Here is a 15627-nt window from a genome sequence, read left to right as displayed (position 1 = left end):
TTTATACGACACTCACAGAAAAATACGATAGAAGTCTTGTTCGCGTATCGCATGTATCCTAAAAAGTGAATGTGCTTATTTGTTTTATTTATTTAGAGAGGCTGCTTGAGTTTCTAAGACTACACTCGACTGTCTTTCGAAAATTTAATCCAAGCTTTAAGAAGAATCGTATTTTCCTCCCAACTCTCTTTTTATGCACTACGAATTGTCACTCGATGATTGTAGAATGACCAAAATCTTGCCTGGCATTCGAACTGCTCAAGATTTATACGATGTTTGTATTATTGTAGAATTGTTTGAAGAACCATTTAATCATCTTTGCCGACCGTAGACGAAGAAAACGTCAACTCTGTTTTAATATGAATTAAGGCAAAGATAGCTTTGCACAGCTAATTTGCATCAATCTCCAAACACCTGATAGTAAAATCTGGCCAACAGAAAGCCAAGTTTAAAGTCACGCAGCTCAAACTTACGGTCACCAACCTACCCATTGTATTACGTTTCCAATCCATCGTTTATCCTTTAATCCACCCCGATGACCGATTTCAGTGGCCGACAATAAATATCAGCTTATTTACACCCATCAATCACACGCTTTTCCATGGATTAGTGTGTAAGGTACGATTGTGAAGAGGGATTGAACGACAACAATGACATTTTTTTTCGAATCGTAACACTTAAAATTAAATGCCCTGTGGCAACACACAGGGCATGGGGAGTTGAGCCCTTAAGCAGTGGAGCATTGGCTGCCCTGCTAAATAGTGCAAGTAATTTTAGTGACGCTGGTTGATGGAAAATTAACCGAATGCATGTGAGGAGATGCGGTCGCTTTGGCCACATGCGGTAGAGTCGTGAATATGTGTCTCGAACCAAGGAAATGTATCGACACTAGCCCCCAAAATCCTTTAATCGGATGTGCTACACGCGACGACAATGGCGTTGCTGATGACTACAACATGGCCGTGGTGGTGCCACACGCAAAATTCGTGCTTGAATCGTCAAAGCAAATATGGAAGAACTGATGTGCTTCGAAGGGATGGAAACTCGTAAGTGCTGTTGCAGTCCTACAACAGGCAGCACCGAATCGTATCGATATCGACAATCGATCGATACATGGAATGGTTTCGATTGTAAGTGCTGCAAATGTTTAGGACAGAGTTGAGTAACTGTGCTAGGTCCTTCCTCGAGGAACAGTTATTTCATTGAGGACAATTAAACGTGGGTTTGATGTAAAGGAAAAGTAATTGTGCTGTGAGTTACGTTAGTGGCTGTTTAAATTTTTTAAGTTAATATTAATATTTTATTATTAAGATTGAAAGTGTTGCTGAAAATTTCCACAACCATACCTTCTTTATCTTTCCTCGTTTATCTCCTTTTGGTTTGTGTGTGTTGAAGCTACAATTTGTTCGAATTCCATTCGTAATGTACCTCACATCCACAAAAAATTCCACCAATAAATGATATGAACAAAATTGTTCAACTATTCCGGAAACTACTGCTCGCTTTCTCTCACACTTCCAAAAAGCCAAACGAAGGGGGGAAATTGCTAAGCTTAACGACAACATTGTAATCGATTCCGGGCGGCGAGTACGGAATGGAACAGCTTCTTTTTTTTTTATTTGCCCAGCTTCGATCGCATAACAATGTACACACAGCGAACGGTTTAATCGGTTTGAAGGCTACCCCATGGCAGGCGATCCCACGCTTGTATGCGCTCCCCAAAAAGGCAGCTTTCGGTTTGGCGTTTGGCAGGCGAGATGGAATGAGCAAATATTTGTTAAATTGTGCCTGTGTTTCCATAAGCTTTTTTTTTGCAAGAAAAAGACGTTTCTCGTTGTGGTGCTTCTGTAGCGCCAAATGTTGAAATGCGGTCCCAGTCATCTCAGTATATTGCATACATTGGAAGAGGAAAATCAACAAAAATCCTACGCCATTGCGTATTCATTGATGCAGTCGTAAGAAAATTATGACAATCCTTTCGATGGACAAGCGTCCGCGGACAGGGTCGCCGTAAAAAGGGTAATAAATTACAATTCTCCGATTATAGTTCTCATGCGCAGAGACAAAAGGACGAAACAAAGCAAAAAACAAAAAAAAAAAAACACTCATTAGATTGTATGCTGGTTGAGCAAACGTTTATGAAAAACTGTTGGTGAAGTAGGGGATTGCTAGTTTTCCGTTTTATTACACCGGACGACAGTCTGGTTGTTAATGATTCCTTTTACTCTTATCGATTCTCCTACAGTTTCCTCCTGCCGGTACTTCTTCAATTGTATCGCATTAAAATATAAACATATGTCATAACAATAGCACAACATAAAACTACAAGTAGCACATAATGTCCTCGCTCGCAGTGGAGGCGGTCGAGATGTCTACACAATTGCAATAAAAACAGCATTTACAACAGCAAAAAGAGGCAAAACATATATATACATTGGACAAAGATAGTTGCACTTTTCGATGGGCAGCAAATCTAATAGCGACACCACACCGTACGCCGGATGGATCGACCATCACTCACTCAATCACTCTAATTGAGTGTAGCGAATGGCCTGCTTTGCTCCAGCTCCAGGAGCTCCCAGCAATATAAAAGCACCATGCACCACTAAAACCGCTCCACCGAGAAGACCATCATGGTTGGAAAAATCAAACTCTTTTTGCACTCTTGGGGTTGTACGAAATAAAATGGCTGGCCTTGGGGTGTACACGGCGCTCGGAATGGATCGATGTATTTGTGCAACATATGTTAGCCCACTTCCTGGGCCGCTGGACCACTCCACATGCTGCCAGTGCCATCCCCAGTGCAGCAAACAACCCTTGACAGAGATAATGGAGGCGATGCTTTCGGCGCAAGCGATTGCTGGTGGTGGAAAAATTCGAGCAAAATTCAATATTGTTGCTTGCTGCACACGCTGCTGTTATATTGCAGTTTGATGCCTCACAATGATACATTGTGGGTGTGTGTTTGGACAAGCGGCATCATACTTAATGTCAGTATCGATTTAGTGCCTTCAACTCAACGCTCGGATCGTTAGCACATGAGGCATGAGTGATGGCTTTGGTTCGTCATTTTGAGGGCGAACCAACAGGGAAGGGTTTGCTTCTTTGATGCTACTGTTTTGTTACAGTTTTTGATGCTACTTACACACAAAAACAGCTCTTCAACTATTGCCTACTCACAGGAAAGATTGGAAGATAAAAAATGGCGTACAATTTGCGAGAGTGTTCCGGACGGGTGACAATTTCTGTCCAAATAAAACAATATTAAGCCGCAAGCTAAAAACCAGTTTCATTTGTTAGTGCTCCTTCTCGCCCACCCGACGCAACTTTTGTGAAGCCATCAAAACGCTTATCGTGCCCTGATGAACTAATCAATCTTATCGTAAACGCGCCGCAAACACCCACCGCCTCTCGTTGCCATCCGTGCAAACCATTGTGCTTTATTATTGAGTCGTCACTAAGCGCTCACTCGCTCACACGTACATGCACTACCATTTACAACCTCAAATCCAGAACTCGAAATCTCACCTCTGGCAGGCGCTCCCTATTCGCTACCACAATTCGTTTAACAAAAGCACACGAGCACAAAGACTCAACTATCGAAATGAACTGTTACCATAAAAACCTTCTTGGCCCTACCCCGGGGGAGGGGATGGGAAATCACGTGGCTAGCCGTTGGTTGGTAAATTATGGTGATGATATTTGCTTTTCTTTTGACTGCTTACATTAGCGCCTACGGCACAGTTTGATTGTAGGATGAAGTGGTTTTGCAACATGGATAGCTACTCCTGGCGCACACACACACGCTCTTACGCGCATGTGATGATGTGTGGGAATCGAAACTTAGGTTCGCAACATGAATCGTTTATGAAATATTTATACCTAGTTACAAGAGGTTGAGCAGAAAATTAATCTGATATCACAGTGATTTTAGTATGTTTTTTTTTGCGATACTCAAGACCTCTTGTAGCAGTTACTGAATAAACGGAATCCGGAAAAAAGGCAGTTTGTGACCTCTCCAGACTGTGGTGCGAAGAAGACAAAGATATTCTCAAAAATGTTTTTGCATATTGCTGGCAAATGTTGGATGAACCTCATATGATTGAACTGGAAATAAAAGATGATTTCCACTGGAGGATCATTCGATCACTTGGAGTGCAACTTTGGTAGCATCCATCCAATGAGGCTTGACATTATTTTTCAGTTTCATAGAGAATTTAATATTTTTTTCGTGCCTGATGACAATCTTCCCATGATTGGATTCCTTGCAGAAAAAACTTCATCAAGCTTGATTCTTGAATTTGTTTTTTCCTTATTTTATCATCTTTTTGACAGAGATTTTCTCAGGGATTGGTCTAATAATTTGTTTTGAAATCCAAATAAGAATTGATCATAAACCAACGGCACGAAATAAAAGAGAGTTCAAACGTTTTCTTCGGGGAAGTTTATTTATTTATTACGTCATCTAGCCTTAACAAAAAGAAAATAATAACACTACCAAAGAAAAAACACATTTACAGAGCACAAGAAAACCCATGGACGAAAGATATAAAAGCAAGGATTAAATTATTATAATAAGTGCTACGCAAGATTACCTTAAGATTATTAATGCTAGTGTCGAGATCCACTGTGTTAATTATAGTAAGGTATGAATTTATCATATCTGAAAGACGATCGTTTCACCTAAATTCGGTCGATCTAAATACGGAGCTAAACGGTAGCCTTAGTCTAGGAAGTAAAGTGCAGTTTGCGAGCTTTTAACTCATGTCAATCTCATTAAGAGAAATGAAATCAATAAGGCAAAACATTTAATCAAAAAGTGGAAACATCGATAGCGACTGCATATAATACACACCTCGACAAACGTCAACCAGTTCTTATTAAACTTATTTCAAAATAGCAATTAACATAGTTTAAATCAGCAATAGAAATATGACATTTAAACGAATACGAATCGAACAAAGTAAAGGGAGATGTCTAATAAAAGATGAACCTGTTACATTATATCTCGATAATAGATTAAATTATCAATAACACTTTACCGCATTCATTACAACTGTCAAATCGAGTTTGAAGATTCATCAAATGGATCATCAAGGCAACCAGATGCTGCCCGCCAAAGCTATGCAGACTCTACTATCGATTTATACTATCGACGACGTATTATGTCTTCCTCTCGGCAGGAAACCGCTCAAGCCGCTATAATTTTTATTTTAATCTCACACTTCTGAACCCGAAGTGTCGAAGCCAAAGCCATTACTTATTGAAAAAAGCATCCCCGGGTCAGGCTGGTGCGAATCGGTTTCGATTGTGGCTGCAAAATTCCAGCTCCCCTTGCAAAAGCCCACAGCAACCGAAAGCTTCCGCATTCAACGCACGTAATGTGCTTTCGTTACGAACGCGTGCCTCTTAGATTGCGTGTGCGTGCGTGCGTGTTGGTGTTTTTTCCTTCGCTTCTCTGCTTCCCGTTCCATCCTACGGCAGTGGAATTGGAGCGATACCTTCCCAACAGGCAACCAGCTGAGCATCTTTTGATCGAATCTTTCGCAAGATAACGGCGATCATTCCACTCTGTCACCAGTGTACTGTTCTGGGGGACAGTACAACAGCTCCTTGGGCTATCTTTTTTTTTTTGTCTCGTTGTTTGGAACGGCTTTCCTCGAACCGATATGGGGATGCTTCGATTTATTATTCCGTCCATGGTTTTGCTGCTGGCTAGCGCATGAAGCTTTGTGTTTCCCACTCCGTTTTCCACGTTTCCCTCCTAGGCCGTTCACCAAGGATACCAATTGAGAGAGGTCGCCGGCGATCAACGCTTATACAAAATCACACACACACAGAGGTACAGTAGTCGGCACCCGCTGGTTGAGGTTGAGAATGAATTGCTGTCGGAAATTGGGTCGAGTTGGGTTCCTCTCTTTTGCAAAGCTTATCGAACGCATTTCCTGGTAGCACATTTGGGAATGGGAAAAAGCGTAGAAAATGGCGGCACAACTTCACGAACGTGTGTGCCGGAACGCGTGGCCGTTGCCTAAATTACGGCTCGTGTTGTACAATTTACTTGCGCCGGGGAGTCCGGTAAATGGTCGATAATGTTTATTAATTTATGTGCTCGTTTGCACCGCATGTATGTGTTTGCATGGGACGCATGCAATCATGCGACAGTTTTAATACACAATTATTCTATCAAATCATTATCAAATAAAGTCCCGAAAATCATCCAAACAACGATGATCGAAGATGATATTGATTTGGGATGATGGAGTTTTCTGCAGCGAAAACGGGCAGCTACCTCTGTGTACAGTTTATTTAATTTTCCAACCCTAGACCAGCCACAAAAAGCAATCAACCATGTATTGCCGGGTTGGTTGAAACTGTTTCTGGGAAAATGTCACCCATATGCTACACAGTCCCAACGGCAACACACGTGGCGCCCAGACACCCGTTCGCTTTGAGAGAGCGCTCGAGTGGTCCAAAAGGTCGTTTGAGGTCTGTGGGTGTGTGTGGTGTGATAGAGTATTCCTGTATGGGTATGGAAGTCGGGATGTGTGTGTATGTGTGTGTTTTTTTTTAGCATAAAAATGGTTACCCAATAACAAAAACAACATTACCCATCAGCGAAGCAACCTCGATGTTGATGGCCGCCGGGCATGGACCGGAAAAGGATACCATCCTACTTTCCCCCTTTCCCCACACATGTAGATAGCGCGGGTGGGCGTCCGGTATTGCACTTTGAACAATGTTTACTTTTCTACCTGTTTGTGTTCGCCGTGTGCAGGCTCAATGTTGCAAAGGGGAAAGAAAATGGAGACAGTACGACCGGCAGCCAGTGAAGTCGATAGGTCTCATATGTGTGCTGGTGGAGGTCTCCCGGTTCATTTCACCACCGGAAGTCGGTTAGCGTCGGAAGTCGATGAAAAACATGCTGTTTTTCGCTGGACTCGGCAAAGTATTCGCTTGCTGGGCAAAAATCGGTTGAAGAGGCGAGGAAGAAACGTTGGTTGGTTGTACTTGTACGGTTTATGACGCTGGATAGGCGGGTTCGGATAGGGTGAAAAGCTGGATTCTCTTTCTCTCTCCATCTTTCCCGTTCGCTCGATCTGCCTAACTCCGTCTACGTAGTCGAAACCAAATCCATTTGCTCAATTGTGTATAAATTTGTGATGATGTAGGCGAAAGAGTGCGGAGTCCATCTGAGCACCGGTTGCGGAGGTAGTTGAGTGGGTTTGAGAGGCCGTTTTAAAGCCTGCCTGCGTGATGGGCATATGGTGGGGACGGTGAGCACACAACATGGATCAATTATTTTAACGTACACCATGCTTTTCTGGACACATGGGCAAAGCTCTTGAGTTGGGAAAAACTTTTAGTGCGAACGGATTCTATGGTTTAGTTAACTATAATAATTTTTTAGATTTGTTGGAGATTTATATAAGAGAAATGAAAACAAGTTTTGTTGAATATTTACATGCAACTTTTATATCTAATAAGACCTTTTTATATGACAATACGGCACTGGACCGTCATATTCAATTGTAAATAAAAAGACCTTTTTATATGATTACAAAAAACGGTACCAACTAACCAAGCTAAGTGATGAATAATTTCCAAAACAATTATAACTTGACTCGCTGATAGCTTTAACAGCTATTTAACGTTTGCTTTTCATACGGAGGGAAACGATTCGCTTGAAACCATTGGACGATAATTCTCTAATCAATCTTCTTCCGATGAAACATCTCATTTATCATTTCATCATCGGCCAGGAAAGAGCACCACACCTCAGTAAAAAAGAAGAACAGTACACCAATACCAAGTACCCAAGAAAGGGTTTCATTGGCCACACACTAGCACAAATCCTGCCATGGTAAAGCACGATCCGGAAGGGTAGTAGACAAAAAAAACTGTCGGACTTAACTTGTCACTCGGCTGGCGAAACCGTTCGTGAAAACAGAAAAGAAGGGAAAAATGGTTTCCTCTAGACCCCCCTCAAGTTCCAGGAATCTTGGGAAAAAGCGAACGCTACGCGCTTCTAGTTTCTAGGTTAATGAGTAATAATTTATAACCTAATTCAATTTTGTTCCGATCCCGAACTCCCGGTTGCCTTGGCCGGAAGTAGTAGTTTGACGGTGGCGAAGGGGTAATGTTCCGGGGATGAAACGATACACATAGCATGGATATATGTACTACAGCGACGGGAGAGCCGGGAGGGCAACGAAGCAACAGCAACAGTAATTGAATGCAATTATTATCCTTAATTTCAAATCACCAGCATCGCGCAACTGCACTTTGCTGCTGTCGGAGGTCAACGGGTAAAATGGTGCCGAGTGTTTTGATCCCCAAAGATATACTTGGTGAAGTAGGCGGGGAGAAATGAAGAGTGTGAGGCGGTAAAGAGCAATCAATTAGGGCTACCGCACAATGGTTGATCGCGGGCCCTATTGATCCATCATGCTGGAAATGGTGAGGCATTGGATATATTTTGTTGCGCGATTTTCGCGTCACTTTGAAACATAATGTTTATGTTGAAGAAATTAAATTGCTCTACAAGTTAAACAAAGCAGCTCATTTTGGTGACTAGTTTTACTCTGATTTTTATCTCTAGCGTAAGTGATATCAGCGTCCCTGACCTGCGTTGCATTGCACCCTGTTGATCCATTGTAGCATTGAGAAGAACTAGTAAGTTGCCGATTTCCTGTATCATAATACTTTGCAAAAAATTCAGCAATCTCTTGTACGACTTGAAAAAGATGGGCCATGAGTAATAGTTACAGTTTCCTTGAGGATCTCTACTCGCACTAGAAGATGTCAGATAGATCATTGTCAATGCTATATGTCGCTATAGCCATATTATGAAGATTCTTAGAAGGTTTTTTAAAACCTTTATGTAGGCGAGAGTATTGGAGGAAATAGTTATCTTATGTTGCCCTGCTCTTTTAAAGAGCACGTCGTCGTGACATGGCCCAGTCAACAATACATTTCCAGGAAGCTCGATCCCTGGCTGCAGCTTCCCATCCGTGTAGGCACCCGATCTCCGACAGGTCACCCTTCACCTGATCCAGCCAACGAACTGTGCTCCCCGACGCCTCGTGCCGAACTTGGGGGTCGCTGACAAATACCTTTTTGGCGGGGCATGAGTCTGGCATCCTCATAACATGCCCCAGCCATCGTATCCTGCCAGTCTTTGCTACCGGTCAGGATGTCCGGTTTTCCGTATAGCTCAGCAAGCTCGTGGTTGGTTCGTGGCAAAGATCGTGGCCATATAGGACCACCGGACGAATCAGTGTGCGATATATCTCACATTTCGTGCGGTCTCGAAGTCTTCTGGATCTCAGCAGACGGTGAAGGCCGTAGTAGACCCGATTCCCCTGAACAATGCGTCTCCGGATTTCGCTGCATCGTTATCCGAAGTTACGACAGTCCCAAGATAGCAGAACTCCTCTACTACCTCGAGGTTGTCGCCGTCGACTAACACGCTGCTTCCCACTCGAGCTCTATCGCGATCAGAGCCTCCGGCAAGCAGGTATTTCGTCTTCGTCGCATTGATCATCAATCCGATTCTTGTTGCTTCACGTTTCAGTCGGGTGTACGCCTCACACACGCCTTTGCTGTCGTCTTGCCCACGATGTCAATGTCATCGGCGAAGCCAAGAAATTGAAGAGATCGGTAGAGAACCGTGCCACGGATAGTTCCTGGATCGTAGTTCTGGAAGGAGGAAATAGTTCTAGTGCCAGGCTATTTGTTTTGTTCAATGGCCATATGATAGAGCAACGAATGAAATAAGTTAAGTTCTGGCGAGCTGGTCATATAATTAGAACTCCCTTTAACTTTTTTAACTGGAACTTAGTGGTTACTGGAAGTGCAACTCATAGTTTAATAGTTCTTAAAGTAATTTAACTGAGCTTTATTTATTGTCAAAGCAGCAGGTAACCTTAGTTCTTAAGATGTTCGAATAGTCTGCTACATCTATCTAATTGTTGCTTCTTAGTGCGGTTACCTTTCTGTTAATTTTATCACATTTGTCTGAATCATGTTGTGTTACAGGTAGCACGTAGCTGCAGTTCTTCTAGAACTACGGTTTTTCCAACGTTGATATTTATCAGACAACCAAATCTCATGCACCAAGTATTTGTTTTCATTGCTAGTTAACTGCGAGAAAAACACCTTATCAAACCCTTGTCAGCATCAAACCTCATACGGCAGTCCCTCAGGGAGATTGTGTCATTGAAAATTAATAATTAGTTTTACAGTATGGCCAGCTAATAGACAGACAGCATGTCCATCAGGCTGACCTATATTTGCCAATATTCATTATTTGCTGTGCTGTTTGTTTCTTTAAAAATAGAAAAAAATCATCTGAAATCGTTGATCAATCTTGAAGCACTAAGCAAAAAGGACTATATCGTAGTAAAAATAAAAAATGGGCCAATTACAATGTATTTCAATCATGCACTTAACCAAGCCCAGTGTAATAAATCTTTCATCGCACAAAATGCACCGCATGTCCCAGCAAATCTGTGATTGTGACACAACAGCTCAATACAACAAAGGTGTACAACAGAACGTCAGAAGGATAAATATTTAACGCACAAAACACCTTCACGATTCAAAATGCCCGGCCTCCATCACCATCGGAACTGGGTGCCCAGTAATGCAAAGTCCCGGCGCATACTACTTCGGTGCCTTTCTTTTCTACAGAGTACAGTAAACATTCCACTGGCTGGCTGGAATAAAACAAAACAAAAATGACACATCGTTGAAAATTTCATGCAACCGTGCTCGAGTGCAATTACGGCAAGATACAACGGAATAATACAATCGGCTACAAACACGAAGACAAAAACAACCAATGCTCACGAAACACTGTACAGAGAAGACAAAAAAAAGGGGTTCAAACGTACTCTAGAATTGGTTGCTTTATGGGTGCCTTTATCGTGTAGCAAGCACAGAAAGCGAGCAATCAACCGATCGAGGATATCGATGAATAAAACATCACCCTTAATTTGAATACACTCAGTGGGTGGCCCAACTTTCCCGGCAGGGCTCAGTAAGGGCAGCAGAGTGGAGTAAGTAGTGTACACCAGTGTACAGCAATCGAAATTTGATTACTCGCGATGGTAGATAATTTGTGGCACACGAGTGCAGCCTTACTTAGGGCCTTCAGGCCAGCGAGGAGTGTCCTGGTGAGGAGTATTAATCCTACAGAAAAAAAAAACGATATAAAGCAAAAAAACAATCCATTCACAGTATGATTATGATGCTTTACGAGCAATGTATATTTGTAGGTTTGATAAAAGAAAGCGTAAACGAAATCCTGATTCACCACTACCATTTTGTAGACAAATTTTGAGTCTTGTCCTGAGCACCCTGCGCACTATTATTATTATCCGGCATTCGTTTCGATGTCCCGGACCAAACCCCCACTTTTGGAACAAAGTCGTGGATGATGTCTCGCGTCTGCTTAGACACGAAACCGACCGTATCTAATTAACATTTTCCACACAAAGCTCTGCTTGTCACGTCGTACCCGGGTCGCTTTGGTGAATGTAGGCCAACACACGCCATCATGGCGCACCAGAACGTATTTTCCAGCTTCAGCACCACCACTGCTTGCTGCCCTGCTACTGCCTAGCCGTCGCAACCCAGCAGAAAATAATAGCTGCCCATCCTTTGGCTTTCATCTTCTGCGCTGTCACCTCCTGCTGTCTCTGAAGCCAAAAAGGCATAAAAGTGTCTCCAAAACCTGCCCGCCCGTACCGCGATGCTCATTCCGCGTACCACCGCGATTACGGGAATCAGTACAACGCGTCATTAGATGCCGCTCCTGCCCTGTTGGTGCGTATTTCAAACCTCCATTTTCTGCTGTTGTGCTGATTGTGAAATTTGCGTTCTTACAGCGCGTAACTGGTTTTCGCTAACCGTTTTTCTGCCTACGATTGTGTTCATCTTCATTCTGGCCGCCATTCTGCCCGCCCGCCAGCAGCAGCAGTCGGTGTTTGGTCCTGGCGTGTTTCCATTTGCCATTTTCATGTCACTATCATTTATCAGCTACTCGGCTGATGCTACCCGGCGCCTCACCTCCCGAAGCGACTGCCTCACTACTTTTCTTGACGTTCGTTCGAAATTTTGAAAACTTTCGCTTGTTTCGCGGGCTGCCGTGTGCGCTGCGTGCGGCTCGTAAGGTAGAAGATTGTTAGTCATTTGAAATAATTTACATTTCTTTGGAATGGTTCCGGAATGGGATACGCAGGCATAAACTGGCACCGGAACGGTTTGGTTTTTTTTTAGGGGCGAGGCGCATTTTGTCTTCCGCAAATAAAATTGTAAGATTGTTTTACTTAGCGCCGATGTCGAGAGCCCGGGAAATGGAGCGGGTGTCTTGAGGTGATGTGGGACGTTGCTCATCTTCTGCTTCGCTACAATTTTACAGTGTTTGCTCACAGTCTCTCTCTCTCTCTCTCGCTCTTTTTCTCCTTCTAGACGATGTCCAACGACGCACTGTGGGTGTCTGACGCCATGTTGGACTCACTCAGTATGCAACTTCGGGATGCCGAAGCTCGCCGAGCGGAAGCAGAACGTGCACACCAGGTAAGTTTGTGGCCCGACGTTTGTGGTGCTTTTCTGGATTTTCCTTTTCTTTTCTCTGGATATTTAAGTTTGGTGTTCGTGTTTGAAAACATAATTAAAACTACCCGTCTCGCTACACTGCCCAAACATTGTGTCACATGACCAAAACATACAGACCGAATATCTTATTTGCTTAAGGATTTTGAAACGATTAAGTTCAAAATGGTTTTTAGCGTGATATGATCCTGACATTAGGGTAGATTAAATATTTTGGTGGGCAAAATAAATTTGCACATGTCCAACGAAACGGATTACAGACACAAACAGATAAAATCCAATCAATTTCTCTTCTTCAATTTCTTCTCAAAGCTCCATCACGGAGCATTAGGATCATTGCGCTTCAGTGATTGCCAACAAACCTAGCACAAATACTTTTTTTTACTTTTTTGTACACTTTCATCGCAAACGATCAAAGATTAATTATCCTTAATGAAACACAGTAAACCCATAAAAAGACAGAATGCTTTAAGGCTGTTTTGAATAAGAGAGCGAGCGCAAAAACAACAGTCCCAAAAAGCTCCCAAATCCATACACATTTATCAGCATCAAAAGTCATTTTCCTCACCATTTAAGTGACCTTTTTTTTCGCTGGTCGGATGGTGGCAATAATGGCAAAAGTATTTCAAATGCTACCACCTTTCGGTCGTCAACCGCTCGCAGCTCGATGGAGAGTGAAGAAAATTTGCATAGAAATTACGTTATGCTTGCTGCTACTTCTACTTTCGACTCGATGTTTAATTGTGCATGATTCTTATCCCCGCTTCTGAAAGCAAAGCTCTCGTCATGCTTTAGTGCATGGAGAACGGGCGATCGAATACCGTTTCGCTGTATAATCAACTCATTTGTGATTATGTTTTTCCCAAAGCTAATAAAACTGAAGCGTTACAAAATGGCGCTTTAAGGTGAAATGGTTAAAGCGTGCTACGGCTTGGCTAATCACCGAATGGGCATGGTAATATTAAGCACAAAAACACACCAGAGCTCACCCGGCTTCTTGCGCTCACTAATCGATTGACGATCATTTATTCTATCTATTTATGGAGCATATGGATATTCCAAGGACCGAACGAGCACTTTCTGGCCAAATTGCTCTCATCCGTACCGGGCCGGAATTTAAAAGCTTTTAATTAAATTTACGAACAGCGTCTGTTGCTTGACGCAACTGTTGTGGTTGGCACAATTGAATCCCTGCCTGGCAAACACACACACGCGCTTACCACCAATTACCCACAAAACCAATCATCATTACTAAGGACACAGCACTGGGATCCATTCCTCTCAGGCGAGCTTTGAAAATTGGCACACGTGCCAATTATAAAACCGTGTTGAATAATTTCGTTCTGTACAGGGCTGGGTGTACCCACCATTTCCCGGTCCCTTTTTTTTGTCTCCGACCAGGATATTATAAGCCCGGAAAAATGGATCCTAGTGTTTGAATTCATTCTCTCTCTCTCTCTCTTTCACCCTCTCTCTCCCTCTCTCTCTCTCTCTCTCTCTCTCTCTCTCTTCATAAAGAGTGTAATTTTCAAAATTGAAAGTTAATTATAAAAAGTGAGTGAATGAGTATGTGTGCGTTTCGTACAGTTCGAATTTACACCTATTGGAAAGCTTTACAACCAACGCACCTCAAAGAATCCCACACGCAGAAAACCACTTTTTGGATACGTACCAAATAAGGTAGAAAATTGTTGGAAATGAGTAAATGCGCGTACCAGCACAGGCAGAATCCCTGTGCTCGGTCGTTTGTTTGCATTTAATACAGTTTCCGTAGTGGTTGATTAAATGTAAATGTTCTACTTACCTTGGGCAATGTGGCTATAAAGAGAGAAAGAGAGAGCGAGACGGTCCGAAATAATGACCATCGACTGAAATAAAAGGGGCATTATTGGCCCTATTTTTTCATTGTTTGCTGCGTGTGTTTTCGTTGGCGTGGTGTTTCGTGGGAAAAGTTCGGCTTGCGTGGGAGCCTATAAATCGCCGAAAGGAAAATGGAAACAAAATTGAGTGCTAAAGTAAACAGATTGCTTGTAAAAAAATATAAATTAAGTGTCCTCAAGAAACACAGTTGACTTGCAAAACAAACCTCAAATGCTAATAAATAAGTATCCAACTTCAAAACTACATCAAAAACCTAACCCAAAACCCCAAGTGATGTGAATCGAATTGTAGAATTTATTACATTATTTCACATTATCGCGTACCAGACTTCATGAGCTCTTCTGTTTTACACTTTACCTGTTTTGTAAGCGATAATTTGCGTGTTTATTTGCGATTGTTTTTTAATCCTTTCGTGCAGAAAATGTCCTCACTTGTTCTTCTACACCTCCTTTGACCGCTCATGCCTTTTAAGTATCCGTTTCGCTTGCTTGATGATTAATATGAAAAAATAGCCAAAGGGCACGCACCAGCAAAGCCAGCAGCTATGCTAGGGGGTTTATCCTTTCAAAACTCTGGTGAGAAAAGAAATCAGAAACAAAGCATACACACACAAGGCATACCATTTCAACACGGGCGTGACGACTAGCGACGGAAATGATGGCCATTGCGTAAGGTGATTTGTGATGGAGATGGAAACATTCTCCCGCGGATGTATGGTTCAGCTCCTCTAACACGTTCCTTTCGCTAATAAACACCTTTAAGAATTGTTGTTTCTTTTGTGTCTTCGAAGAGGTCAAATTTAAGCTGTAATCGGTACTTCTAATCGAAAGTCAAAATTTCGCACAGCTTTCCTACCCGCTGATTAGTGGCCAAACGTCCTCAAGCATACGTCTGTGTAAAATGAAATAAATCATTACAATAGTGTGATAAAACATGCGATTTAGCTTTCCAAAACGCAGGGTATTTCGGTAGCCAACTTATGGTACTCCTGTTGGCAAAAAGCCCAAAACCTTTATTGTGTTAGCATTTTACACCGCTCCGGGGATGTACATTACTTACCTACTACCCCTTTGGAGGGATGGGAAGAGCTGCTATACAACCCCCAGACCCGAAACTTCCTCAGCC

The 15627-nt window shown here is 42.6% G+C and overlaps 3 protein-coding genes across 11 annotated transcripts in view; 2 read left to right on the top strand and 1 right to left on the bottom strand.

Moving 5' to 3' along the window:
- LOC126558283 (serine protease snake-like) overlaps positions 1-15627 on the bottom strand; it is a 483926-nt gene that overhangs the window by 364595 nt on the left and 103704 nt on the right. The window lies entirely within an intron of this gene.
- The window catches only part of LOC126559705 (ataxin-2 homolog), a 111423-nt gene that overhangs the window by 16856 nt on the left and 78940 nt on the right, over positions 1-15627 (top strand). The gene's annotated exons all lie outside the window — the stretch shown is intronic.
- LOC126556657 (RIMS-binding protein 2) overlaps positions 1-15627 on the top strand; it is an 82000-nt gene that overhangs the window by 12137 nt on the left and 54236 nt on the right. For all 9 annotated transcript variants that reach the window (XM_050212061.1, XM_050212059.1, XM_050212060.1 and 6 more), the window contains one exon: positions 12478-12585. In XM_050212061.1, coding sequence (XP_050068018.1) covers positions 12481-12585 — 105 coding nt within the window. In that variant the 5' untranslated portion in view covers positions 12478-12480. Of the gene's footprint in view, positions 1-12477; positions 12586-15627 lie in introns of those variants that run through there.

The sequence above is a fragment of the Anopheles maculipalpis genome, chromosome 2RL (genome assembly GCF_943734695.1).
Source record: "Anopheles maculipalpis chromosome 2RL, idAnoMacuDA_375_x, whole genome shotgun sequence".
Lineage (NCBI taxonomy): Eukaryota > Metazoa > Arthropoda > Insecta > Diptera > Culicidae > Anopheles > Anopheles maculipalpis.
The sequence above is the reverse complement of the archived record's forward strand: the minus strand, read 5'-3'. Positions and strand labels throughout refer to the sequence as shown.